This window comes from Trifolium pratense, linkage group LG5, assembly GCF_020283565.1.
Source record: "Trifolium pratense cultivar HEN17-A07 linkage group LG5, ARS_RC_1.1, whole genome shotgun sequence".
Classification (NCBI taxonomy): Eukaryota; Viridiplantae; Streptophyta; class Magnoliopsida; order Fabales; family Fabaceae; genus Trifolium; species Trifolium pratense.
In genome coordinates this window covers 24,738,529-24,764,258 of record NC_060063.1, presented here as the reverse complement: position 1 = coordinate 24,764,258, position 25,730 = coordinate 24,738,529, and the positions used below count along the sequence as shown (strand labels likewise).

Below are 25,730 nucleotides of genomic sequence, written 5' to 3'. Positions count from 1 at the left end.
GTGCGATGGAAGATCTTCTCAGGATTTTCTGCGTATTTTTCAAGTCATCATCGTGCCACAATGACAAGCCATCGTGCCACGATGAAAAAGATTTTCTGCAGATGTTCTTCAATTAAACTGTCTTCTCGTCGCGCCACGCCGAGACTCATCGTGGGTACGATGGTTGCGCTGCCTTATTACATTTTTGCCATTTTTTGATGTTTTTTCCAGTTTTCTTACTTCTAGGTCTTGTAACTTCACTTTTCCTGGTATTTGCTTGCTTTTGGGCTTCAATTACTATTAAAACCACTCTAATTTACTACTAAAAACATCATATAATTGACTGTCATCACAACCCCACACTTAAACTGTTGCTCGTCCTCGAAGCATTTCCCTGAGGAATGGCCCAATAGACCATTTTTTCAAGGTATCGATTTCAACACTCTTTCTGATGATGATAATGCATCTCTGTTAGAACCTTTTGGTGAGGAAGAGGTTAGAGAAACCGTTTGGAGTTGTGATGGTAATAAGTCCGGGTCCGGATGGGTTCAACATTAATTTTTTGAAAGCTTGTTGGCCGATAGTCAAATATGATGTGTTGGCTTTTCTAAGTGAATTTCATGAAAACGCTCACTTGCCTAAAGCGTTGACTGCTTCGTTCTTAACTTAAATTCGCAAGAAGGACCATCCGCAAGAGCTCTTCGATTATCGGGCCATTTGTTTGATTGGAACTCTCTACAAAATTTTATAAAAAATTTTGGCTAACAGATTGAAAAAAGTATTGGGGAAGGTAATTTCTAGCTGCCAATCGGCCTTTCTGCCTCAGAGACAGATCCTGGATGGTGTTGTGGTTTTAAACGAGATCATTGATTTAGCCAAGAAAAGAAAAGATGATTGCTTGTTGTTTAAAGTCGATTTCGAACGTGCTTATGATACTGTAAGTTGGCATGTTTTCGAACGTATGATGCTAAAAATGGGTTTTTCGGAAGGTTGGTTAAAGTGGATGAGAGCTTGCATTTTTGAAAGCTCGATGTCTATCGTGATAAATGGAAGCCCTACAGAGGATTTCAAGGTGGAAAGTGGTTTACACCAAGGTGATCCGTTAACCCCGTTTTTATTTCTTATTGTTGCTGAAGGATTGGCCGGGCTGATGCGAAGAGCTGTCGAGATTGGTAAATTCAAAGGGTATCAGGTTAATGATAATATCCAGTTTCAGATTCTCCAAATTATCTAATTAATCTGTTGGATGCCAAATTTTCCTTAAAAAAAAAGACAAAATGAATTCAATGGCATTGTAAGTGATTGATTAACCAACTTTTTTTTTAAAATCGGGTATTCTCTACACGCAACTGCAGAGACTAATATCTTGAGCCTTATGGGACACTAATGAATGGCAAACTCTTCTAAAAGTTTTAACGTTATTGCATGCCTAAGAACAGAGATCAAACTCAGAACCTTAATTAGGCTAGAAAAGACTCGCGTCATCTCATCTAAATACTATTAACCAACTTTTTTAGCTTATTAAATCTAGTCATAAATAACCAACATTTAAAACGATGGTAGTTATTATGAGTAGTACTTGACAAGAAACAATACCACGAGGATTCCCAAGGTTAAATCCGTAATTCACGATTTCTTAACTAACATTTAAAACTGAACGTTCCCTCACGTTCCTCTGTCGCGCTCTCTAAAAGCAGAGTACACCTGTCACCGTCGTAACAGAAAAATGGCACCGCCGAAACTGAAACGTAACTTCCCTCCGATAACCGAATACAACGGAACTTCTTCCCCGCATGAATCAGTCGCCGCCGATCTCGACGGAACACTTCTCATTTCTCGAAGCTCTTTTCCTTACTTCATGCTTGTTGCTGTTGAAGCCGGAAGTCTCCTCCGTGGCTTCATTCTTCTTCTCTCCGTTCCTTTCATTATCTTCGCTTATCTATTTGTTTCTGAATCTCTCGGTATTCAGATGCTGATTTTCATCTCTTTCGCTGGTCTTCAATTTGATGCTATCGAACTCGCTTCACGCGCTGTTCTTCCAAGGTACTGTAACAACCGTAACAGTGTAACTTTACTCTTTCATTCATTCTTTTTCTGATTCTGTTCAATTAGGTTCAATTTGATGTGTTTTTGTGCAGATTTTATGCTGCGGATGTAAGGAGAGAGAGTTTTGAAGTGTTTGATCGGTGTAAGAGGAAGGTAGTGGTGACGGCGAATCCGACGGTGATGGTGGATGCGTTTGTGAAGGATTATCTCGGCGGAGATAAGGTTTTGGGAACGGAAATTGAGGTGAACCCTAAGACAAAGAAGGCGACTGGATTTGTGAAGAAACCTGGTGTGCTTGTTGGAGATTTGAAGCGTTTGGCAGTTGTGAAAGAGTTTGGTGATGAATTGCCAGATTTTGGACTTGGAGATCGGAAAACTGATCATGATTTCATGTCAATTTGCAAGGTTTGGCTTCCACTAAACTAATCATCAAGTTTTACATTTTGAATTTTGGTGTGAATTGCATGAATCAATTTTATGTCTCAGCAGATTTGGACATTTTAATTATTTACTTGCCTCAGTCCCAAAATAATTGTCACATTTTACTATCGCAGACTTGCCGATGCACAATTTTGATAATTAATATTGGCTTAAATGCAGTTTTGCCCCCCCTATTTTGATTAAATCGGAATTTTACTCCCCCTGTTTTAAAACGCGGACTTTTACCCCCCCTGTTTTATAATTTGTTGGATTTTGCCCCCCCTAAAATTATGCTTTCGAGTCACAACTTTAAAGCTTCGCACACAACTCAATTTTGATCAATAATTTACCGAAATGACCGTAATCGAGTTATCTTTCCACATAATCAAACCCCACTGAATTTGGAGTTACAAAGAGAGATTAATTACCGTTTTAGTGAAGGAATGTCCCCCAAAATTCTGCAAAAAATCTGCTTTCGAGTCACAACTTTAAAGCTTCGCATACAACTCAATTTGGATCCATAATTTACTAAACGGCTACCGAAATGACCGTAATCGAGTTATCTTTCCACATAATCAAACCCCACTGAATTTGGAGTTACAAAGAGAGATTAATTACCGTTTTAGTGAAGGTATGTCCCCCAAAATTCTGCAAAAAATCTGCTTTCGTGTCACAACTTCAAAGCTTCGCATACAACTCAATTTGGATCCATATTTCACCAAACGGCTACCGAAATGACCGTAATCGAGTTATATTTCCACATAATCAAACCCCACTGAATTTGGAGTTACAAAGAGAGATTAATTACCGTTTTAGTGAAGGTATGTCCCCAAAATTCTGCAAAAAATCTGCTTTCGAGTCACAACTTCAAAGCTTCGCATACAACTCAATTTGGATCCATAATTCACCAAATGGCTACCGAAATGACCGTAATCGAGTTAGCTTTCCACAGAATCAAACCCCACTAAATTTGGAGTTACAGAGAGAGATTAATTACCGTTTTAGTGAAGGTCTGTCCAATTACTAATTCTGCAGAAATCTACTTGTGATCTTCAAATTCAACATCGTCTACCGAACACATCGTAACTCCAAATTCGACGAAATTGAAATTCCAACAAGGATAATTTCGTTAGATTTCCATACATGTAAATAGTATTAAAAAATGAGCTACAGGGTGAGAGGAATGACGAGAATACCAGTAGTAGTTTCATACGATAATTAATTTGAACAGGCCTTCACTAAAACAGTAATTAATCTCTCTCTGTAACTCCAAATTTAGTGGAGTTTGATTCTGTGGAAAACTAACTCGATTGCGGTCGTTTCGGTACCAGTTTGGTGAATTATTGATCCAAATTGAGTTCTGTGCGTAGCTTTGAACTTGAGGCTCAGAAGCAGATTTTGTGCAAAATTTTGGTGGGGGGGCAAAATCCAACAAATTATAAAATAGGGGGGGTAAAATTCCGCATTTTAAAATAGGGGGGGTAAAATTCCGCATTTTAAAATAGGGGGGGTAAAATTCCGCATTTTTCAAAATAGGGGGGGTAAAACTGCATTTAAGCCATTAATATTTTTAGTTGTGTATTATTAAAAATTATGAAAATTGATTTTTTTTTGAAGAAACTAAATTAGCCCACCCAAATTGGCGCCAAAGAGAATCGAACCTCAGACCTCAAGAGGAGCACACTCCCAGGTCTCAAGCCAATACCAATGCACCAACCCAAGTGGGTTATGAAAATTGATATTTTGATAGTACTCGTCGAGACAAATCTAACAAGATCTCATATGCTAATATTTATCTTTATACATTACTAAATAAAATTTGGTCAAAGTAGCTCGTATGAATAGTGCACACAGTCAAATTGCGACAATAATTTTGAAACGGAGGGAGTAATATACATTTTTTTTTATCTGTGTGAAAAAGGTCCATTTTCTATGGAATACTAGTAGGTTTTTTTGTCCTTCTTTCTTTGCAATAACTTTATACATGGTTATGGAATAGTTCAAAGCGCAATATTGTTTTCTACTTTGTTTTATGTTGATAATCTGTTTTCATCTTGTTTGGCTATATTTTCCCAAATTGTAAGTTATGTTGGACCCACAATATTAACCATCCCAGCCAACAGCCAGCTTCCATGGTCTATTCATTCTTCATACATACTACTCTAGTACTCTTAGAGGGGATTTCACGACTTAATTAATCCTGTCATAGTCCATGTACTAGTTGTACTATACTACTTAAGTAGGAAATTTGCCACCTACAATTTTCTTCTCATTTATTTTACTCATATGGTTGCTGAACTCACACTTAGGAGAAATGCTAACTTAGGGTCTGTTTGGTTCAACATAGGGGGAGGAGAGGTATTTTAATGAAGGGGAAGGGAGGTGAGGGGAGGGGAGGTGAAATTTGTACTTACACATATGTTTGGTTCAAAAGAAGGAAGGGGAGGGGAGGTGAGGGATTTTAAGATATATGTTTGGTTCAAGAGGGTGAGGGGATAGATTTTAAAACTAATTTACTTTTTTATCCTTATAATTTTCATGTAGTCTGACAATTTTATAGCTACTTGGTGTGAATTAACCTATATATCCGCAATATTTTCTCAATTTTTATGATTGATCTAACCCAAAAATAATATTTATAAGTTTAAATTACCTATAAATATATTTAAAAGAATTTTTTGATAATTATTAACAAAAAAAAAACCTTGTACTGATACTAATATTGTACAAAAAAAGTAATATTTATTTATAAGTATAAAGATCTTGTACTAATACTAATATTGTAAAAAAAAAAAAACTCTTGTATTATAAGTTATAACGTAACAAAGTTAATGATATTTTAAAAAATATAATAGTGCATATAAATACTAACTAATATGATGGAGGTACAAAGTAAGTAACAACGTTGATTTTCTATAAAAAAAAATATAACAACGTTGATTCAAAAAATTATATGAACTTTACAAGATAACAATGTAATACAAAAAAAATTAGCACAACAGTTTATGAATATAAAAAGACATGTGTAACAATAAAAAAAAGTTTGAAAAAAAAATTAGAACTAAAAAATGGATAATTTTGGCATTTTAAAATAATTATGAGGACAATTATGTCAAAATAATTAAAATGATAATGATATCTTTCTCCTTCCCTCCCCTCCCCTCCAAATCCCCCCAATTTAGGGGGAAGCAAAAATTGGGATTTGGAGGTATTTTGCTCACCTCCTCTCACCTCCCCTCCCCTCCTAAAAATTGAACCAAACACAATTAATTTAAAATATCCCCTCACCTCCCCTCCCCTCCCCTCCAAAACCCCCGAACCAAACAGACCCTTAGTAGTTACTACTTTAGTTATACATGAAATTGACCCAAGAAGATAATATTTAATATATACTTATTAACTAAATATTATTTAATAAAATACCTAAATGATACGTTTTAAAAAGGTCTCAGATATATTTGGATGAAGTAATTAGAAATTTTAGGATTCTAAACCATTCAAATGATTCGATTGAATTACCTTTATTTTTAAAGGTGTTTGTTTAATGGAAAATTTTATTTTAAACATTTTTGGGTTTGTTTTATAAATTTTAAGTTTTGGATCAAATTTAAAATCTGAAAAATAGAAACCAAATTGAAATTTTTGAAAATTCAAAGGACCAAGTTGAAATTTTTAGGCAATCAATTTCAAAATTTTGAAACATTTAAGGGCCAGTTTGTAATTTTTTGAAAATCTATAAGGATCAATTTAAATTTGGCTTAATTAGTAAAATGGTCCCTTAAAGATATTTTTTGTTTCAGATTGGTTCCTTAAAGAATAAAAGGTCCGAATAGGTCCCTTAAAGAAAAAAAGGTCCGAATAAGTCCCTTAAAGACATCTCCGTTAATTAGTTTGGTCCATAAAAAAAGGTCCGAATAGGACCAAACTGATTAACAGATATGTCTTTAAGGGACCTATTCAGACTTTTTTTTTTCTTTAAGGGACCTATTCAGACATTTTTTTCTTTAAGGGACCAATGTAAAACCAAAAATATCTTTAAGGGACCATTTTATTAATTAAGCCATTTAAATTTTTTGAAACATATAGGAGGAAGATATTTTAAATCTCTAACTAGCAAAATACTTGATAAATTCTAATTATTTTAAAATTCTTCAAATTAATTATCCAAATTAAACCATAAAAATTACATAGAAGAATTTTAATTACTTTACTTCAAAACATACCCTCATCCAAAAACACTCATTCAAAGCATACATGTTTCTCAACCCTAATGCTTGCTTGTTAATTTATTATTATATATTATTACCCTTGCATGATTGTACCATAGCTATTGCAAGAAATTAAACTTTTTCCTTCTACTTTTTGCTTGAATGTTCATTAATTCTTTCTAATTAATCGCATGAGACTTCATCTTTATTTATCGTTGATAAATGAAGTGAACAAGTATTATTGTTAAGCATTGATCATAAATCTTAGCAATATGATGCAAAAATCTCTCTAAACTATGATCTATAATAACATTAATGTTGATGAATAACAGGAAGGGTACATGGTGCCTCCAAACAAATCAGCAAAACCAGTTCCACAAGAGCGTCTCAAGAGCCGAATCATCTTCCACGGCCACTTCATACAACGTCCAGACCCACTAAACGCCGCCATTAGCTTTGCCTGGATCCCCTTTGGCTTCATCCTCTCCATCATCGAAGTCTACTTAAACCTCCCTCTCCCTGATTTAGTGCGTCGCTGGCAAATTTTTGGGATTCCTAGTCCACAAGAAGGGAACCAAAGTCGATAAAAATAAAGTAAAAGCTGTCATGGAAATTCCACTCCCAAAGAACAAAAAGGAACTTGAACGTTGCCGCTCCTTACTGGTTATTAGTTCTGAATTGTAAAATGAAAGATTATCATTCAATTTTCAAAAATCGTATAATTTTATGATTTATTTGAATTTGATTATAGATATATGTTTTATATAAATTACAAAAAAAAATAGGTTACCGGTAATATATGAATAGAAAATACAATCGCTTTATATTTATACGAGTAGAAATATATCCTTGCAGAAATTTTATGAAATTCTTTTCTTAACGTCTCTGCTTAGTACTCCGTGTAATCTTTTTTAATAAAACAACATGAATTTCATACTTTTTATTTCTCTCCATAGTATAATCTTTTTATAATAAAGAAATTTAGCCCTACTTTTTTAAGGCTTAAAACTTTAAAGCTACTTTTATGAATAAAGTTGAAAATAAAAATTTTAAACTTAAAGTTGAAGTTGTTTGGTATTTATTATTTTTTTCAGCTTAATTATCACTTTTAAGTTAAATCTATTTGGTAAAGCTCTATTTGGTAAAGCCACTGAGTTTGGTCTAGTGGTGAAATGTTTGGGTAGTACTCTATAGGTTCTGAGTTCGATCCCCAGCTCATTTTAAACAAAAAAAAATCTATTTCGTAAAATATTATTATAAAAGTTTTGATATTTTAATACAAATTTATCATAAATGATAGACTTATGAAAGACGTGATTCAATTTCCTTTATTTCAAAATAGGCTTACAACAAGTAGAGTTTGCACAAGTTTAAAATCTAAGGTCAGAACTCCAACCCCTTCAATAATATTTTTAGTAGTTACTACCACCAGTCAAGCCCGATCACAATACATGTATCGGGTGTGGGGCCTCAAAATTTTGCGGCAAATTTTAGGGCCTCAAAAAATTTGAACCCCCTATAATAATAATAATAATAATTATTATATATCATAAATTTTTAAAAAGATCAAATGCGCATCAATAAATTAGTAGTAATTTTTTTTTTTTTAACAATAAATTAGTAGTAGACTGTACTCAAGATCACTTAGATGGGATGATCATATGACACAAATCTCTCCTAGTTTAACTAATATCCTGAATTCGATCCTTAGTTTAGATATGCAGTAAAGTTAAAACTTAAAACTCTTAAAAAGAGTATACTATTCATTTAGATTTCACAAGATTCGAAAGATTAATCTTTACAATTTAACGCATAAGATATCACTGTACAGAATACCAAAAATTAATAGTAGTAGTAGATTGTGAGTTTGTGACGGTTGTGTGTGAAAAGTCGTAAGTTCACATATATTGTCAATTTTGTTTGGAGTACGATTTTAAAGTCATATAAGTTATAACTACCGTCCACTAACCATCGTTGTTCACGTGTGGACGTCGATTTTTTTTTTTTCTTTCTATTGATCACTTCACACACTGTACACTCAGAATCGAGGGCCCATACTGTTACACTACACCCGCCTCACACCAGATCCTTATCCCTTCTTCTTCCATACATATATATAGCTCGAAAAATTTATTGCAAGAATGCGATAAAATCGGTGAAACTCTGAAAATGAACCTCAAGGAAGAAGAAGGTAAGTTTCTGTTAGAAACAAAAATTATCTGTTTGAAAAATTGCTTCCAATTGCGCTGTGTTTGGTTTTCTCTTTTTCATTTTGTGTTTTTTCGGTTCAATTTTGATTATGAATTTGTGTAATAATTATTTATTTTGTTGAATTTTGTTTGGTTTGTGTTATTTTTTGCAGTATTAGAGTTTCTTGGATGCGTTCCGCTACTACAAAGGTTACCTAACTCGTCTATAAGGAAGATTTCAGAACTTGTGGTTGTTAAACACTATGGTATATTTTCAATTTATCAAATTCATGTTTTTTTTTGTATTATAGTTTCATTGAAATTATGAAAAAATTGTATATGGTTATATGAATTTGCAGTTAAGTGAATTCTTAGGTTTTGATTTGTTTAATGTTTTGGCCTATGAAGCACGGACACTTCTCGGATTAGGTGTGTCCGGTGTTGGACACACGTCGGTGTCCGACACCGACACTTATGATTACATTGAATTATGTCATTTTCTCAAATTATTATCGTTGTTGACGTATATGTGTGTCTGTGTCCGTGTTTCACTAGGAAAAAAATTTGAGTTTAGTTAAAAGTGAGTTTAAGGTCAAATGCTTAATATTTGAATATGTTCACATGAAAGTGAGTTGAATAACAAATTTGAGTGTAAAAATCATGTTTGGAGGCGAAAGCTACAAGTTAGAATCTCAAGTATTTTATCAAAAAAATAAAATAGAATCGGTTCTAGAGGAAAAATCAATTATAGTCATGAACCCTCAGAGATAGCAAAATCAGTTTTGCATATGTTTGATTTCGTGGTGAATCGACAATTTATAGCTTTTCACATAAACATGTCTCAGGACACGAAAATGGATAAGTAGGAATGCAAGGAAATATAAGCTTTAAGTCCTACAGTTGCTTTTAGCTTTTCCAAAAGTTAATCTTAAGCTTTGCGTTCATCCAAATGAGCACCTAATGTTGTGGAGACCTATAATGCACAACTGTATTTGTGAATAGGAATTCATGCAATGAATTATCTGAAAATATGCTCTGAAAATTGTTCTTAAACTTTTCATTAAGACACTAGTATTTAACATTTGGAATTGTAACAATCGATTGGAGGATACAAGCATTGACATTTTCAATTCTCAATCGATGGATTCTTTTTGTAGAGCGAGGGGAGTATGTTGCTCGTGAGGATGAACCAGGATATGGCACTTACTTCATATGGGATGGAAAGGTATGTTAATATCATCATATCATAGACCTTACAAAAACTAAAAGTAAAACCAAAACCAATTGCATTGAATTACTTTGGGATTAGTGTAGTACAACTTTGGTCCGACCCTGCACTAATCTAGAGGCTAATAAAATGACAATGAGCTGCATTTACTTAGCATTTCATTTAGCCAATTTTTCGCTAAAAGTCTAGCTTCATTGCTTGTAGGCTGAGGTTGTTGGATCTGTTAGTGCCAATGATGAAAATCGTCCAGAGTTCCAGTTGAATAAATATGACTATTTTGGTTGTGGTAGTAAACTTCTTCTTATGCCTCAAATTACACTTTATTTCTCTCATTCCATAGGTCGTATGCTAGTTTGTACCATTGTGGTTTGGTTATTCCTAATTATTTTCTTCTTCTGCACTATTAAGTTTATCAATAAGGTCATTATTTTCTAACTCACGCAGTCTTCTACTCTTTTAGAAAGCACAAGTCTTTCTGGAACGTGGTTGCGTAAAATTAGTAGGAAGACGGTTGGCTAGTTTTGATTGTCGATTTGTCATAATTTCTCTAATGCTTCACTTTCTGTACTCTACTGTTTATTGCTATCACTAAAAAGTAGGACTTTGCCACCATAATTCTATGTTTTCCCTCTTTTAACCTATTTGTGGTTAAACTGTCTTTCATTTTCCAAGTATAACCATTTTCTTGTGCATAAAGCTGTAATTTTTTTCTTCTCAATTTATGTTGTTACTAGAGATGTTTTGTGGGGTAATATCTGAGAATAATGTGAACGTGCAACTTTCAGGTTTGTCAAATACAGTCCACAACACAGATGTTGTTGCTTTATCTAAGGTTCCCCTTTAGTTTCTTTTCCTACTGCTTTCTAATTTCAAAGTATAATGTATAAAAACCTGAGATACACTCAAGTGAAATGAATTATTTACTGCTATGGTGACTTTTGTTGTTTTCTGTGGCAGCTAACATGCTTAGTACTGCCCCGTGAGCACTTGGCACTGCTATGGCCAAAGTCTATATGGAGTGCAGAAAAACGTCCTGAGAGACGCTCAGCTGTGGAGAATATATTGCAATTAGAACCTTTAAAGGTCTCTTATTAATTATATATTAATTTGAATTTGAATTATTGATTTCTTCTGGTTGAAGTGTGTTAGAATGCCTTGAGGATATCTCTTGATATCATGATTATATCTTAGAATAGTTTACAGTTTCAAAAAAAAAAAAAACTTAGAATAATAGTTTAGAGTATCTTTGATGATCTCACATGTATAGGTTCCATATTTTTTGTTTATTTTCATGATTTTTTTTTTAATGAGGCTGAATAGTTTTCTATTGATATAATAAATAGAACTTAGCACTTTATCTTTTTATCACACTCATCATGCTTCTATATATAAGTGAATATTATTATTCAGAATCTTTATTCTCTCTTTTCCTTCTTCCTATCTAAACACTTATTTTCAGCAAAGTGTTTGCACAATAAGGCTTTTGTGGACTGATTATTTGAACTAGAAAATTAATTATATATTCTTCTATATGAGAAACTGTGCCCACTTACGATGCTTATTCTCATTTCAACATACTTGGATGCTTACACTTTTTTTTTTTTTTGAAAACTTGGTATCCGGCCTTACACTTACACGCGACTCATCGAAAATAGATGCTCACATGCATATGATGAAAACTAAGATAAGTGGGGGAAGGACAGGAATGATGATACAGATATCTAAATATCATTGAATATGGATAGATATATGATTACCACTTGAAAAGGATAAATAGAAACAGTCAGATGTTTTCCCTGGTTTATCTTCGATAGCAAGTAGCACCATAGTATATCAGCACATAATTGTTTATCTTTATTAGTAAGTAGTAGAATGCTTATCCTGGGTTTCACCTTACAGCTTTTTGTTATTCTCTTTGGAAGGTAGATACCTTTCAAGGAATCACTCCTCCAGATGCTCCAAATTTTGGAAAGGTGTTTGGGGGACAGCTGGTTGGACAGGTATGATGAAACTGCATTATTTTCTTCCTATTATAGCAGGCTGCTCATGTTTGTTGTAGCTCCTTTGTATAGATTTCTTACAAGATAATATCTAACATGCAGGCACTAGCCGCAGCATCAAAATCTGTTGACTGTCTTAAGTTACTTCATAGTATGCATGCCTATTTTCTTCGTATAGGAGACTTAAACAGTAAGCATGTCAAATCACTTGACTTTGACGACAACGATATGCTTTGGAAATAATTCCCATTCTATTTATTTTTACTTCTCGCATGATGAGATGTGATGCTATTATTCATGCGTAAACTAAGAAAAATGAAACTATATTGCTATGCTTTGGAATGAATTTCCCTTTCTAAGCTCTGTTCAAGAATATTTTTTATGTTGTTTTCTTGTTGACTTTATCTTGAGAATAGATTCTAAAGTTTCTGTCGTTTAAGATAATTAACTATCATGCAAAATACTCTTTATGATCTTAAAATCTATGTATACATCCTACTATTGTCGCACTTAAACTACATTATCTGTGCTTCTAGTTCATTTGTTTGTTTTGGCAGAGAATAATAAACAGAATAGACATACTAAAAACAATTATTTTCCAGTGCCTATTATATATCAAGTCCACCGGCTCCGCAACGGAAAGAACTTTGCTACACGGAAAGTGGATGCAATGCAAAAAGGAAATGTCATATTCACTTTGCTGGCTTCATTTCAGGTAATATATTCTTCACTAAAAAGAATCTAAGTTTTTGCAAAATATTTTAGTTTAGGAATAATTAGCCATCTTCCAGCTTGATGCTTTACACACTTGTACATGTACTAGGTATTAAAACATGTAATGATCATTTGGTTAAAATATGTGAGATAATGCACCTAGTTGACATCCCTGACACTCTAAGGCAGGCTATTCTTTTAATTGATGATAAAAAAAAATCTGGAATCAAAAGCTATCAAGCGGCTGATAGTGAATGACAAGGATGACATGGTGGCAGAGAAGACGTGCTGAAAAGTTGACACAACGGAGAACTGGCCTGAGAAAAGATCGCATAAAAATCTAAGCAAAGAAGCTCTTGAAATATACCTCAGAAAATGGGATCCACAAGCAGACACTATAGAAGAGCAGCAGGTGAACCAGGATGAGTTGCTTCACTTAGCTGGATTCTTTGCAAGAAAACACGCTGAAAGAGTTTCTGGCGAGTGGCGGCACGTAGCTAGACTCAAGAAAACAATATGATCATGGTGGTGTTGGCGGTGACTGATGATGCCTATGAGAAGGGTCAACCAAATAAGAGACGTGTCGCCAAAAACTTGAATAGCCGGAAAATTCCCAGCAGTGACGTTGGTCTGACGCATGTGGCTGCAGTAGATCTCAGTTGTGATCTGCAGAAACAGAAAGGGATGACAAAATGGGAAGCTCATGGAAAAGAAATGCAGGATTTATGGTCTAAAAATTTAAATTCACATAGAAACAAAAAAATAATTTAAATTCACTTGCTGATAGAATAATGTGAAAATTTTGGTTCAAATCCATTAAAAGTTGTATATTTTATCCTTCCATGATAAGTTTCTGTTTATCTATCTTTAGATTTTTTCATGACTGCAAACTATAATTTGGCTGTTGTTAGTGTGACTAACAAATGTTATTTTAACACATGAGCTTTTGCTCTAGTGGAGGAATTATGTTCTAAATTCAAGAGCACGTTTATGATTGTTGTTTCTCTATTCCAGAGAGAAGAATCAGCGTTTGATCACCAGGAAGTAGCCATGCCATCTGTCTCTGCACCAGAAATGGCAAGATACAAGCTTATATTCATTACAAATTTTTGTTGTTGTGGCTGTCAGATTATTAATATCTTTTATTGATTTGCTACTTATAGCTTCTGCCATTAGAAGAGCTACGGGAGAGACGTCTAACCGACCCTCGGCTACCAATGTAAGATTTTTGTTAGGAATTTTTTATTGCTGCATAGTTGCAATTTACCTATATATCTGTTTTCATCTTTGTTTCTATATAGTTGTGTTTGCAAGCTATTAAACCATCTGGCAATCTCCAATTTATATCAAAACGTATCTTTCTGGTCAATACAAAGGCTTCTCATAAAATTACAGTGTTCTGTTCATTAAGAATTTGGGTTACATGAAAGAGGAAACCTGCATCCTTTTCACCAATCCATCCTTTTCATTAATAAAAATTTGAACCCGGGACCTCCAAGTCGAAGTAGGTCGTGCACAATCATCACGGTGTCTCCTTGGGGAAAACCATAAGAACTTTAATCTGTGGAGAGTTAATTTTCTAAGCATTATGTATCTAAGAATTTTTCTGGCTCCCTCTTTTTCCTACAAATAACTGCACAATTTTATTAAGTTTCAATTAATGATGACTGATAAAACGATAGATGATAGTGGAAGGCAAAAACACCCCAGTAAATAACCTTCCTAACAGCTTCAACTACAGTTGCTGGACTACTTCTGTTTCACTTTCTATTTTCTTTTTTTGTAATTCAATTGATCGTACTGCATTTCCATCTGTTTCTTTCTACTTTTAGGAACTATAACTGCCATCATGTATATTCCAGGGTCTAGTTAAAGGATTTTCAATTCCTATTCTTTTTTCTTTTTTTTGCCTAAGCGGCTAAGCCAAAATAGTATCCAATTTGAGATTTGCCGAAGTTTTTGGTTGATTTAATCTTGTTGGATATTCCGCCTTCATTGCGGTCCGCCCCCATCTGCCTAATTGCGGCATTTGGGTTGCCTTCATTGCAGCCTCCAACACCTTCATTGTGTTGGGTGTGAAGGGGTGGATTTAGTCCCACATTGCTAAGAGATATGGCCTGTGTAGTGTTTATATACTAGAGGCAATCCTCACCTTACAAGCCGGTTTTGTGAGGATGAGTTAGGCCCAATATAAAATCTGACATGGTATCAGCGCCTATCCTAGATCTATTGTTGGGCTTCCCGCATCGTCCACGCTTCAGGCCCATTGGGCCTAAGCGTGAGGGGGTGTGTTGGATATTCCGCCTTCATTGCGGTCCGCCCCCATCTGCCTAATTGCGGCATTTGGGTTGCCTTCATTGCAGCCTCCAACACCTTCATTGTGTTGGGTGTGAAGGGGTGGATTTAGTCCCACATTATTAAGAGATATGGCCTTCATTGCAGCCTCCAACACCTTCATTGTGTTGGGTGTGAAGGGGTGGATTTAGTCCCACATTGTTAAGAGATATGGCCTGTGTAGCGTTTATATAGCTTTGGCAACCCTCACCTTACAAGCCGAGATTTGGATCTGATTCCAGAGTTCTTGCATCATTGAGATTTGGATCTGTTTACTTTTGAAGAATAAATTTCCTCTAATCCTGAAAAGAGTTTTATAATCTTAATAACAGTGTAGACTGCAAAATTGTTTTCTGATTAAAGTCTCTAATAAAAATATAGAAAACATCTCTCCAGCAAAAAATTGTGGAAATTTTTACTTTTTAAGTATTGGTGGGAAAAACAAAACTGGCTTTATTATATTATTATGAAAGAATAAGCAAGATACAGATGGTATTAAAATGGGCTTTCTTTAGGAATTTACATGTTGTAAAAATAAAATTGAAATGGGTTTTCTTTATGAATTTTCATATTATAAAAATAAAATTGATGGAAACTCAACATTTTTCCTGTAAAATTTGGTTTTGAACTGTTTGATTGGGGAAAAACTAAACTGGTAAATGATTCTGTATCAGTGTTTAAAAAACTAAGAGTCCAGGTTTTCTCTAGTGACCTGCTGTAACATTGTTGTCCAAACACCCTCATGTCTGCATGATGATTTTCTGTACCATAATGACAAAATTTGTTACTTCAGAATTTATCGGAATAAAGTTGCTACAACTGAGTTCGTTCCCTGGCCCATAGAGATACGGTTCTGTGAGCCTAGAATTGCAACAAATATGACAAAATCTCCTCCCAGGTTAGCTTGAGCTCTAATGCAATTTTTTGCTTACTTTTACACTGAGTATTCATGCAATGCTTTGGTGAGAAAAATTTGGAAAGGAATTTAATGATACTTCAATTTTCCAATCAAATTTAAGCTGTTTTTAACTCCGTATTATCTGAACTTGTTAACACACTGTATGCAGTTTGAGATACTGGTTTCGTACAAAGGGAAAACTTTCAGATGATCAGGCCTTGCATAGGTACATATCTTTCTGGGTTAAAGTTCATTTTTGGTCCATTGTTTTATTTTTAGTTTCAATTTTGTCCCTTAACTTTTAAGTTTCAATTAAGTCCAATTAAGTCCCTTATCTTCTATTCTTTGTTCCGAGATGGTCAATATGGTCCATTTATTGTTTCGAAATAAACCCTTGTGTTCCAAAAGTTATACCAATGTACCATTTTGAAACACAATTCAAACAAAAAAGACCACATTGAAACTAAAAAGTAAGATAAGGGAAAAAATGTATTTTAGCCATCTTTTTACTATAGAATTTTCTGGTAACTCTGGTTCATTGTGTGTTAGCATAACTAGTAAGGAGAACTTTTACTGATATGCCAAAGTCAGTATTTGTATCCCTTGGAATCCTGTGACTGAATGCATTCATATTTGGAGATACTGAAATAGTTTTGATATGTTGAAATTTGTGTCTCATGGATGAAAAGTTTTTCTCCTTAAAAATTACTAGTTGGGAGAGTTTGTAGAAATTTGAGATTGCTGAAAATATATTCTGGTTGTACTAAATGGATTTATTTTGAACCTACATATTTAGATATGTTGGAAGTTATTAGAGATTAGTTCAGAATCAGCATATTCTATTTTTTGTGCAGCTCATAACACTGACTGTAAATAATAATTAGTTGTTTCCTTATTTAGAATTAGCATTTATAGGAAGAATAATTGCCCTGATTCTCAGACTAGATTAGTGCTTACTGGTCTGTCAATTGTATTCTATATATACCTTTCATGTATTATTCACTAAATTATCAAAGAAATACAGATTGTTTATTTCTTTATGGTATCAGTTGCAGGAAGAATTCCTTAGGGTTTTTTTTTTTGCTTCCGTTTCCTTTTTTCCATCCCACATAATGTCTGATGACTTGTCTGATACTGAGTCCCAGTCTTTACCCAAACATTCTTCACTTAAATCTGAAATACCACAACCTGTCAAGACATACCATGAAAATCACCCTGTTCAGATCACAACAATTCGGCTGAAAGGCGGATCTAATTATTTTCGCTGGTCACAGTCTGTCCGTTTGTATCTCAGGGGGAGAGGAAAAATTGGCTACATCACTGGAGACAAGAAACAACCAGACAAGGAAAGCGCAGACTATGAGACTTGGGATGCCGAAAATTCCATGGTCATGACTTGGTTAGTCAATTCCATGACTGAAGAGATAGGTGCAAACTATCTCTGTTATGCTACTGCAAAAGATCTTTGGGAAGGTGTCGCTGAGATGTACTCTGATTTGGACAACCAATCCCAAATTTATGAATTAACTCTCCAGCTTGGAGAAATTCGGCAAGCTGACGATTCTGTCACCAAATACTTCAATTGTCTCAAGCGTATTTGGCAAGATCTGGATTTGTTCAATGTATATGAGTGGAAGTCAACCGAGGACTGCAAGCACTACAAGAAGATGGTGGATGTTAGTCGTGTCTTCAAGTTTCTTGCAGGTCTAAATATTGAGTTTGATGAGGTTCGTGGCCGGATTCTTGGCAGGAATCCTATCCCTCCAATTGGTGAAGTCTTTGCTGAAGTGCGTCGCGAAGAGAGTCGTAGGCAAGTGATGCTTGGAAAAAAAGCAGTCATTGTCCCTCCACCAGTCGAAGGATCTGCCTTGGCTGTTCCTCAAGTCAATCACAAATCTTTCCCTCCACGAGGTGATGACAAGGACCGTTTAGTTTGCGACTACTGTGGTAAAAATCGTCACACTCGGCAAGGTTGTTTCAAACTACATGGTAGGCCAAACAATAGAAAGACTGGTAAGCTTGGTGACCGCCCTGCGTCTTCGACCAATGAAGCTAACTCGTCTCCATTTACTAAGGAGCAGATGGATCACCTTTTTAAACGTCTAAAGTTCAATTCATCACCTAATGTTCCTGTTGGAACTGTGGCACAAACAGGTAAGAATTCTTGGGCACTATCTGTCCAAAACCACTCCAACCCTTGGATAATAGATTCAGGGGCATCTGAACATATGACCAATTGCTCTCATTTATTCAGTTCCTATTTTCCTAGTTCCGGGTCTGAAAAAGTCAGGATAGCTGATGGTAGTTATTCAAGTATTGCCGGCAAAGGCAGCATAAAAATTTCAGAGCAAATTACTTTGCAATCTGTTTTACATGTTCCTAAATTTGCTTGCAATCTTCTATCTGTTCATAAATTGTCTAAGGATACTAATTGTTCCGTCCTTTTTCGTTCTTCCACTTGTGTTTTTCAGGACCAGAACTCGGGGAAGATGATTGGAACTGCTAGAGAGATGAATGGACTGTACTACTTTGATGAAACTCCTCTTGGAAATACAACGGCTTGTGGTTTAAACAGTGCAAGTTCACCTCTCGTTTCAGATCAAGTTATGTTATGGCACAAAAGATTAGGTCATCCTAGTTTCCCTTATCTTAAGTATTTGTTTCCTAAATTTGCAAAAGAAATAAATTCCTCACAGTTTCATTGTGAAGCTTGTCACTTAGCTAAAGATCACCGTGTGTCTTTTACTTCAAAAGTTTATTCTGCTTCGCAACCTTTTTATTTAATTCATAGTGATGTTTGGGGGCCTTCAAAAATTAAAACTATGTCTGGAAAAAAATGGTTTGTGACATTTATTGATGATCATACACGTGTGTGTTGGGTTTATCTCTTGGAAAAAAAATCAGAAGTGGAACAACGGTTTAAAGATTTTTTTTCAAATGATTGAAAACCAATTTCAAACTAAGATTGGCATTCTAAGGTCTGACAATGGCACTGAATATTTCAACAAATATTTAAGTACATTCCTAGTAACTAAGGGGATAATACATCAATCCACTTGTCGTGATACTCCACAACAAAACGGTGTTGCTGAAAGAAAAAATAGACATCTCCTCGAAGTTACTAGAGCTATTATGTTTTCTATGAATGTACCTAAATATCTTTGGGGAAATGCCTTATTAACTGCTTGTTACCTCATAAATAGAATGCCATCTCGTGTTTTAAAATATGAGACTCCTGTGGAGGTTTTACAAAATTATTTTCCCATGTCTCGCATCATTGCGGATCTTCCCCTTAAAGTTTTTGGTTGTCTCTGTTATGTCTACATCCCAAATATTTTTCGTTCTAAATTGGATCCTAAAGCTGAAAAATGTGTTTTTCTTGGCTATGCTTCAAATAAAAAGGGTTACAAATGTTTTAACCCAGTAACAAAGAAATTTTTTGAAAGTATGGATGTCCACTTTGTTGAAAATCAGCCTTTTTTTGATAAAAATTCTCTTCAGGGGGAGAATCATTGTACTAATAACGAAGATAATTTTTGGGAAACTTTACCTGCATTGGATGATATTGTAACTATAAATAATCCAGATGCAAAGATAATGGAACCTAGAATGCTTAATCTTGAATTGCCGGAAAATATAGTATCTGAAACAGGGGGACAAACACTGATTAAGGATCATACTCCTCAACTTCAAGTGTATGTCCGAAAAAAGTTTCAACAAGGTATTACAGATCCAATTGTCTCTCCGGCAGAAATCCAATCTGATTTACCAAGTGAAGGTCCTACAGAAATTTTACCTTCTAGTTCTTCATCTGGTAATCCATCTGACCCTTCTAATGATTTACCGGATTTGTCTTTTCCTGATATTAATCTTCCAATTTCTTTGAGAAAAAAATTCCTGACCTCAATATTCCAATTGCTGATAGGAAACGTACTCGAACATGCACTAAACACCCCATGTCTAATTATTTGTCATATGACAAGTTATCACACACTCACAAAGCATATGTGTCTAGGATTTCAAATTTGTTTGTGCCCAGAACTATTCATGAAGCATTAGGTGATCCGAATTGGAAATTAGCAGTGAAAGAAGAGATGGATGCTCTGAGGAAAAATAATACTTGGAGCATCACTGATCTACCTCATGACAAAAGGGCAGTTGGGTGTAAGTGGGTCTTTACAGTGAAATGCAAGGCTGATGGAAATGTGGAAAGATACAAAGCAAGGTTAGTAGCAAAAGGTTTTACACAAACTCATGGTATAGACTACCAAGAGACTTTTGCCCCGGTTGCTAAGATTAATTCCATCAGAATTCTTCTCTCTCTTGCAGTAAATTTCAATTGGATACTACATCAATTTGATGTTAAAAATGCCTTTTTGAATGGAGAATTACATGAAGAAGTATATATGAGTTTACCTCCAGGATTTGAAGAAAATCTTGGAAGAGACAAAGTCTGCAGATTGAAAAAATCCTTATATGGATTAAAACAATCACCAAGGGCCTGGTTCGAAAGATTTGGAAATGTTGTTAAGAAACATGGTTTCACCCAAAGTCAAGCAGATCACACATTGTTCTTTAAACATTCACATGAAGGTAAGATTGCTATTTTAATAGTGTATGTTGACGACATTATCATGACAGGAGATGATGTTAACGAGATAAGTGATCTAAAGAGAAGACTTGAAGCAGAATTTGATATCAAGGACCTTGGAAAATTAAAGTATTTCCTCGGGATGGAGTTCGCAAGGTCTAAAGAGGGTATCTTTCTCAACCAGCGCAAATATATACTTGATTTACTCACAGAAACAGGGATGACAGGGTATAAGGCAGTAGACACACCAATGGATCCCAATGTAAAACTGAAGGCAGCATCTGAAGATGAAGTGGTAGATAGAGAACGCTACCAACGATTGGCCGGTAGACTAATTTATTTGTCTCATACAAGGCCTGATATAGCCTTTGTAGTAAGCGTGATAAGTCAGTTTATGCATGCACCAGGACCTACTCACTTTGAAGCTATTTTCAGAATATTGAGATATTTGAAAAGAACTCCAGGGAAGGGGTTGATGTTCAAAAACAGAGGGCATATACAAGTGGAAGCTTACACAGATGCTGATTGGGCAGGTAATATAAATGATAGGAGGTCTACTTCAGGGTATTGTGCCTTTGTAGGTGGAAACTTAGTTACATGGAGAAGTAAAAAACAAAATGTTGTAGCTAGGAGCAGTGCAGAGGCTGAATTCCGCTCTGTGGCCCATGGATTTTGTGAAGTGTTATGGATTAAAAAGTTCATGGAGGAATTGAAGGTCTCTAGCCCAACACCAATTAAAGTTTACTGTGATAATAAGGCAGCTATTTCCATTGCCCATAATCCTGTCCTACACGACAGAACAAAACATGTTGAAGTGGACAAGCACTTCATTAAAGAAAAAATTGATAGTGGTGAAATTTGTATGTCCTATGTACCTACCACAAGTCAAGTAGCAGACGTTCTCACAAAGAGTCTTCCAAAGAGACAGTTTGATGATATGGTCAGCAAGCTTACAATGAATGACATATTCATGCCAACTTGAGGGGGAGTGTTGGAAGTTATTAGAGATTAGTTCAGAATCAGCATATTCTATTTTTTGTGCAGCTCATAACACTGACTGTAAATAATAATTAGTTGTTTCCTTATTTAGAATTAGCATTTATAGGAAGAATAATTGCCCTGATTCTCAGACTAGATTAGTGCTTACTGGTCTGTCAATTGTATTCTATATATACCTTTCATGTATTATTCACTAAATTATCAAAGAAATACAGATTGTTTATTTCTTTAAGATATTAAATAGATTTCTCACATATCATTTGTATCTTGTACTTTATTTTGCAGGTGTGTTGTGGCATATGCTTCAGATCTAATATTTCTTCAAGTAAGTTTGAATCCACATCGTGGGAAAGGTTTCAGGGCACGTGGTGTTAGTCTGGATCATGCGTAAGTATTTGAGTCCTACCAGTTGCATGACAAGTAATTTATTTGACATTATAATTCATATGATGCAAGGTATGCAAAACAAGTTTTCAAGACATGAATTTGCTTTCTTGCTTTTTGTTGAATGCTTTTTTAATTTTCATTTCAGAATGTGGTTTCACCGACCCTTAAAAGCTGATGAGTGGGTTCTATTTGAGGTGAGTTTCCTTGTTTCTTATGTATAGAACAACATCGATAACCAAGTCTTTTCACACTAAGTGGGGTCAACTGCATGAAGCCACTATGTCTTGTCTTGTATTAAATCCAAGGATTAATCATTTGTATTTAAACATTGATTTTTGTATTCTCCATCTATCTCTAACTATTTGATTTTCCTCCATTTGGTTAACGGTATTCATTGTGTTGCTTTTACGGGTCCTCTCCACTGATCCCTAAATTGCCTAAGATGAGACTTTGCTAGCTTTTCTACAATCATAGCTGCCATAATTTTATCTCTAATGATTGTAGTTTCGATCCCATCTTCTTTTGTGTATCCACTCCGTCATCCGTCATAATATTCTCATCTTACGACATTGACTTTGCTTTCTTGTTGGTCCTTTACCACCCAACATTCAATCACATACAACATTATACTAAAATTCCCCTTTGAGCTTTAAGAGTGCTTTACTATCTCAAACCACACCTAAAGTATCCATCCATTTCATCTTCTTTGCTTAGATCCCATGGTTAAAATCTTTCACGGTATCCTTTTAGTTTTGTACTCACTCCGACCCAAATCTTTAGTCTTTTTAAATTTTGGCTTAATTAGTAAAATGGTCCCTTAAAGACATTTTTGGTTTCAGATTGGTCCCTTAAAGAAAAAAAGGTCCAAATAGGTCTCTTAAAGAAAAAAAAGTCTGAATAGATCCCTTAAAGACATCTCCGTTAATCAGTTTGGTCCCTAAAAAGAGGTATAAATAGGACCAAACTGATTAACGGAGATGTCTTTAAGGGACCTATTCGGACTTTTTTTTCTTTAAGGGACCTATTTGGACCTTTTTTTTCTTTAAGGGACCAATCTGAAACCAAAAATGTCTTTAAGGGACCATTTTACTAATTAAGCCTTAAATTTTTAATTTTGTTCCAAAACTTTAGTCCTTTTAAGAAACCAATGCACATTTAGTGATACTTTACTATTTGTACCTTTACAAAAGTTAAAACATTAATTAAATATATTTTCTCTTTCTTAATAAAGTAAGGGTAAAAATGGGTTTACTTATCATTTCTTAATATCCGTGCAAAACTCCAAAAAAGACTAAAGTTTTGGGACGGAGGGAGTATAATATAACCAAAGTACTTCAAACGTGAGACTTTTTGTATTGTATGTTTTCTAATTTTTTGCCTCTAAGCTTAGGATCTTCTAAACTCGCATTCGGTATATTTATCGTTTTATTTCAACCTATATTCTATTTTATTACACTGTTTGAGTATACAAATCAAACTCTTTCTATAATAATTTGTGCATTGTTGTATATAAATTTTGGGAAATTAAAGCAAAGAAGTTCTTCAATGAAAATATTTTCAGTTTATGATCTAGGAACCAATTAATTAATGGGCCTTAATTAATTCATTGTCAAAAAAATTTCCACCAAGGACTTCTTTTCTATTCTTTTTTCTTTATTTTTCTGCTATATTGATTGAAATTCTGATCATTCTACAGATCTTCACTCCCAGTGCCTATGAAGCACGCGGTTTTGTCATAGGTCAAATGTTCAATCAGAAGGGACAGGTAAAGGATTAATAAATTACATTAATTCATCTAGATATCTTCCTTGTTTAACTATCTTACAGTGTGCTATTCTGTTGAACTTGCAGCTTCTTGTAACATTAATTCAAGAAGGTTTAACCAGGAATGCTAGTTCCGAAATTTCAGACATCAAATCTAAGTTGTGAACTGCTAAAAAAATGCAGTAGATGGTAGCCTGTGCTTTTACAGTTAATCTTTCTTACCCTCTTCTTTTTCTGTTGGAGGAATTAATGATTTAAAGATTTTGCTCTGTAATGCAGAGTATGTAAGTTTGATTAAGATAAAATATATATTCAAACAAAGTACCACAAATAAATTTATTAGATCCCAAATATTTTTACTTATTTACATATATAGTGTTATGACTGGAGGACAAATCTGACCTTACTATTATTGGTTTGAGGCGGATTATTTGGACGATTAGACCGCGCTTCACCTCAGTGACAAATCTGACCTTTCTTAGAGTGAATCCTTACTTTGTCTTCAAATGTTACATTAATCTTAATCTTTGGACCTTTTTAGTTCATTTTTAGGATCAAGGTTTAGAATTAATAAAGCCAAAGATCTTCTATTCTCAACATGCTATGAAATTTTTATACAAATAACAAAAGTTTCATTTCTAAACTAATTAATTTAACTGATATCCGACACCAAAACTTTAATGCTCAAATCTATTTGGAAAATTGATACAAGAAACAAACCATCACTGGTAGCATCTTTTACAAGCCAATGATTATACATCATATAATAGAGGACCTTATTTTTTAAAAATCTATAAAAAATCACATTGTAATTTTTTTTTCCTCAATTTTAAGAAATTTGAAGAGGTGGTGCAATAATTAAAGGCAGAGAGAAACCAAGGAAAAACACAAGTAAAACCATGAAGAATGATTTAGATCTAATCGAACTAATTTTATTTATTTTTATAAAAAAAAACAAATAAACAGTCTATCTTTGAACCTAATACACTTGAGAGAGCCCTTTTAGGCTCCTTTTCAGATCTATCCCCTCATCAACAACTTCTCCTTCTTCGAGTGATGTGGCATCAAACTTCTTTTCCCCTTTGATTGTCACTGGATCAGTACAAGGACTACACCAACCCCATGGCTCCGAATACTGCATCTTAGCAGAAAGTCCTTTACTCTCAGCAATGTTATGTAGTCTTTGTCTGATGGTCTTCCGACCAAAGAGGACATCTTGGCCTCCAAGGAACCATTTAGCTTGCAACAACATTGAATCCTGTAGTGACCGTGAACAGCAGCAGCCTTCTCCGGACTACTGCCCTTGAACAAAGATACTCTCAGGGCTCTGTCTATATTGCCAATATATCCCAATTATTCTTCTTAGAGTTAGAGCAAAAACCATTCTCAATTGTCTAGTTCTAAATTGATTCAGTGCATTTTTATTTTTTTTCTCGCACATATATCCATTTAGAAGTGATTCTAACGTACTAGGTTGGCTAAGTGCTTTTTGCAATAGGCACGGGACGTTGCTCATATAGTGCTTTTTGTTTTGTTGAACATTTAGAAGTGATTCGAGTTGGGTTGGTGCATTGGTATTGGCTTGTGACCTGAGAGTGTGCTCCTCTTGAGGTCTGAGGTTCGATTCTCTCTTGCGCCAATTTGGGTGGGCTAATTTAGCTTCTTCAAAAAAAAAAAAAAAGTGATTCCAGGCTGGTAACACCATATATAACTGCACCAACAACAGGCTGCAGAAACAGCAGCAGCAATTTTTGTTGCTTTAGTAACCACAGTTTTAACAGAGTTGTTTCCCACATCATTTGAATTAGCAGCGGCACTAGTATCATGGACTTCAGAAGAAGACATTTGAAACTGAGCTCGAGATGCTTTACTAGGAGCAAAAACACCATCAAAAACATTAGAAGCTTCAGTTGCAAGAGCAATATCAAACACACGGCTTTGACGTTCCCCCAGGGCTTCCTTAAGCAGGCGCA

The 25,730-nt window shown here is 34.7% G+C and overlaps 2 protein-coding genes across 3 annotated transcripts; both read left to right on the top strand.

Moving 5' to 3' along the window:
- The first annotated feature begins 1,564 nt into the window (after nucleotides 1-1,564).
- On the top strand, nucleotides 1,565-7,521 carry LOC123884130 (probable glycerol-3-phosphate acyltransferase 8). Its single transcript, XM_045933142.1, has 3 exons — nucleotides 1,565-2,022; nucleotides 2,118-2,430; nucleotides 6,986-7,521. The coding sequence occupies exons 1-3, from the start codon at nucleotides 1,706-1,708 to the stop codon at nucleotides 7,238-7,240; spliced, it is 885 nt and encodes a 294-aa protein (XP_045789098.1). The 5' UTR covers nucleotides 1,565-1,705; the 3' UTR covers nucleotides 7,241-7,521.
- A 1,103-nt stretch (nucleotides 7,522-8,624) lies between these two features.
- On the top strand, nucleotides 8,625-24,124 carry LOC123884129 (acyl-CoA thioesterase 2-like). Of its 2 annotated transcripts, XM_045933140.1 has the most exons (17): nucleotides 8,625-8,844; nucleotides 9,016-9,108; nucleotides 10,000-10,067; nucleotides 10,275-10,356; nucleotides 10,856-10,902; nucleotides 11,028-11,153; nucleotides 11,993-12,070; nucleotides 12,173-12,260; nucleotides 12,673-12,785; nucleotides 13,799-13,861; nucleotides 13,948-14,003; nucleotides 15,912-16,016; nucleotides 16,186-16,242; nucleotides 21,892-21,993; nucleotides 22,139-22,187; nucleotides 23,690-23,758; nucleotides 23,845-24,124. In XM_045933140.1, the coding sequence occupies exons 1-17, from the start codon at nucleotides 8,823-8,825 to the stop codon at nucleotides 23,920-23,922; spliced, it is 1,296 nt and encodes a 431-aa protein (XP_045789096.1). In that variant the 5' UTR covers nucleotides 8,625-8,822; the 3' UTR covers nucleotides 23,923-24,124. The 2 variants fall into 2 exon arrangements, 1 of the variants encoding a protein (XP_045789096.1); XR_006800707.1 differs by lacking the exons at nucleotides 8,625-8,844; nucleotides 9,016-9,108; nucleotides 10,000-10,067; ... (11 more) ...; nucleotides 23,690-23,758; nucleotides 23,845-24,124 and adding exons at nucleotides 16,322-18,170; nucleotides 18,488-19,830.
- The last annotated feature ends 1,606 nt before the right edge of the window (nucleotides 24,125-25,730 follow it).

Excerpts from the sequence above, each read along its gene's own strand:
- LOC123884130 (XM_045933142.1), top strand. The coding sequence starts at position 1,706 with ATGGCACCGCCGAAACTGAAACGTAACTTCCCTCCGATAACCGAATAC. Across the intron at positions 2,023-2,117 it reads TCACGCGCTGTTCTTCCAAG|ATTTTATGCTGCGGATGTAA; the intron begins GTACTGTAACAA and ends GTTTTTGTGCAG. Across the intron at positions 2,431-6,985 it reads ATTTCATGTCAATTTGCAAG|GAAGGGTACATGGTGCCTCC; the intron begins GTTTGGCTTCCA and ends GATGAATAACAG.
- LOC123884129 (XM_045933140.1), top strand. The coding sequence starts at position 8,823 with ATGAACCTCAAGGAAGAAGAAG. Across the intron at positions 10,068-10,274 it reads ACTTCATATGGGATGGAAAG|GCTGAGGTTGTTGGATCTGT; the intron begins GTATGTTAATAT and ends CATTGCTTGTAG. Across the intron at positions 12,786-13,798 it reads CTTTGCTGGCTTCATTTCAG|AGAGAAGAATCAGCGTTTGA; the intron begins GTAATATATTCT and ends TCTCTATTCCAG.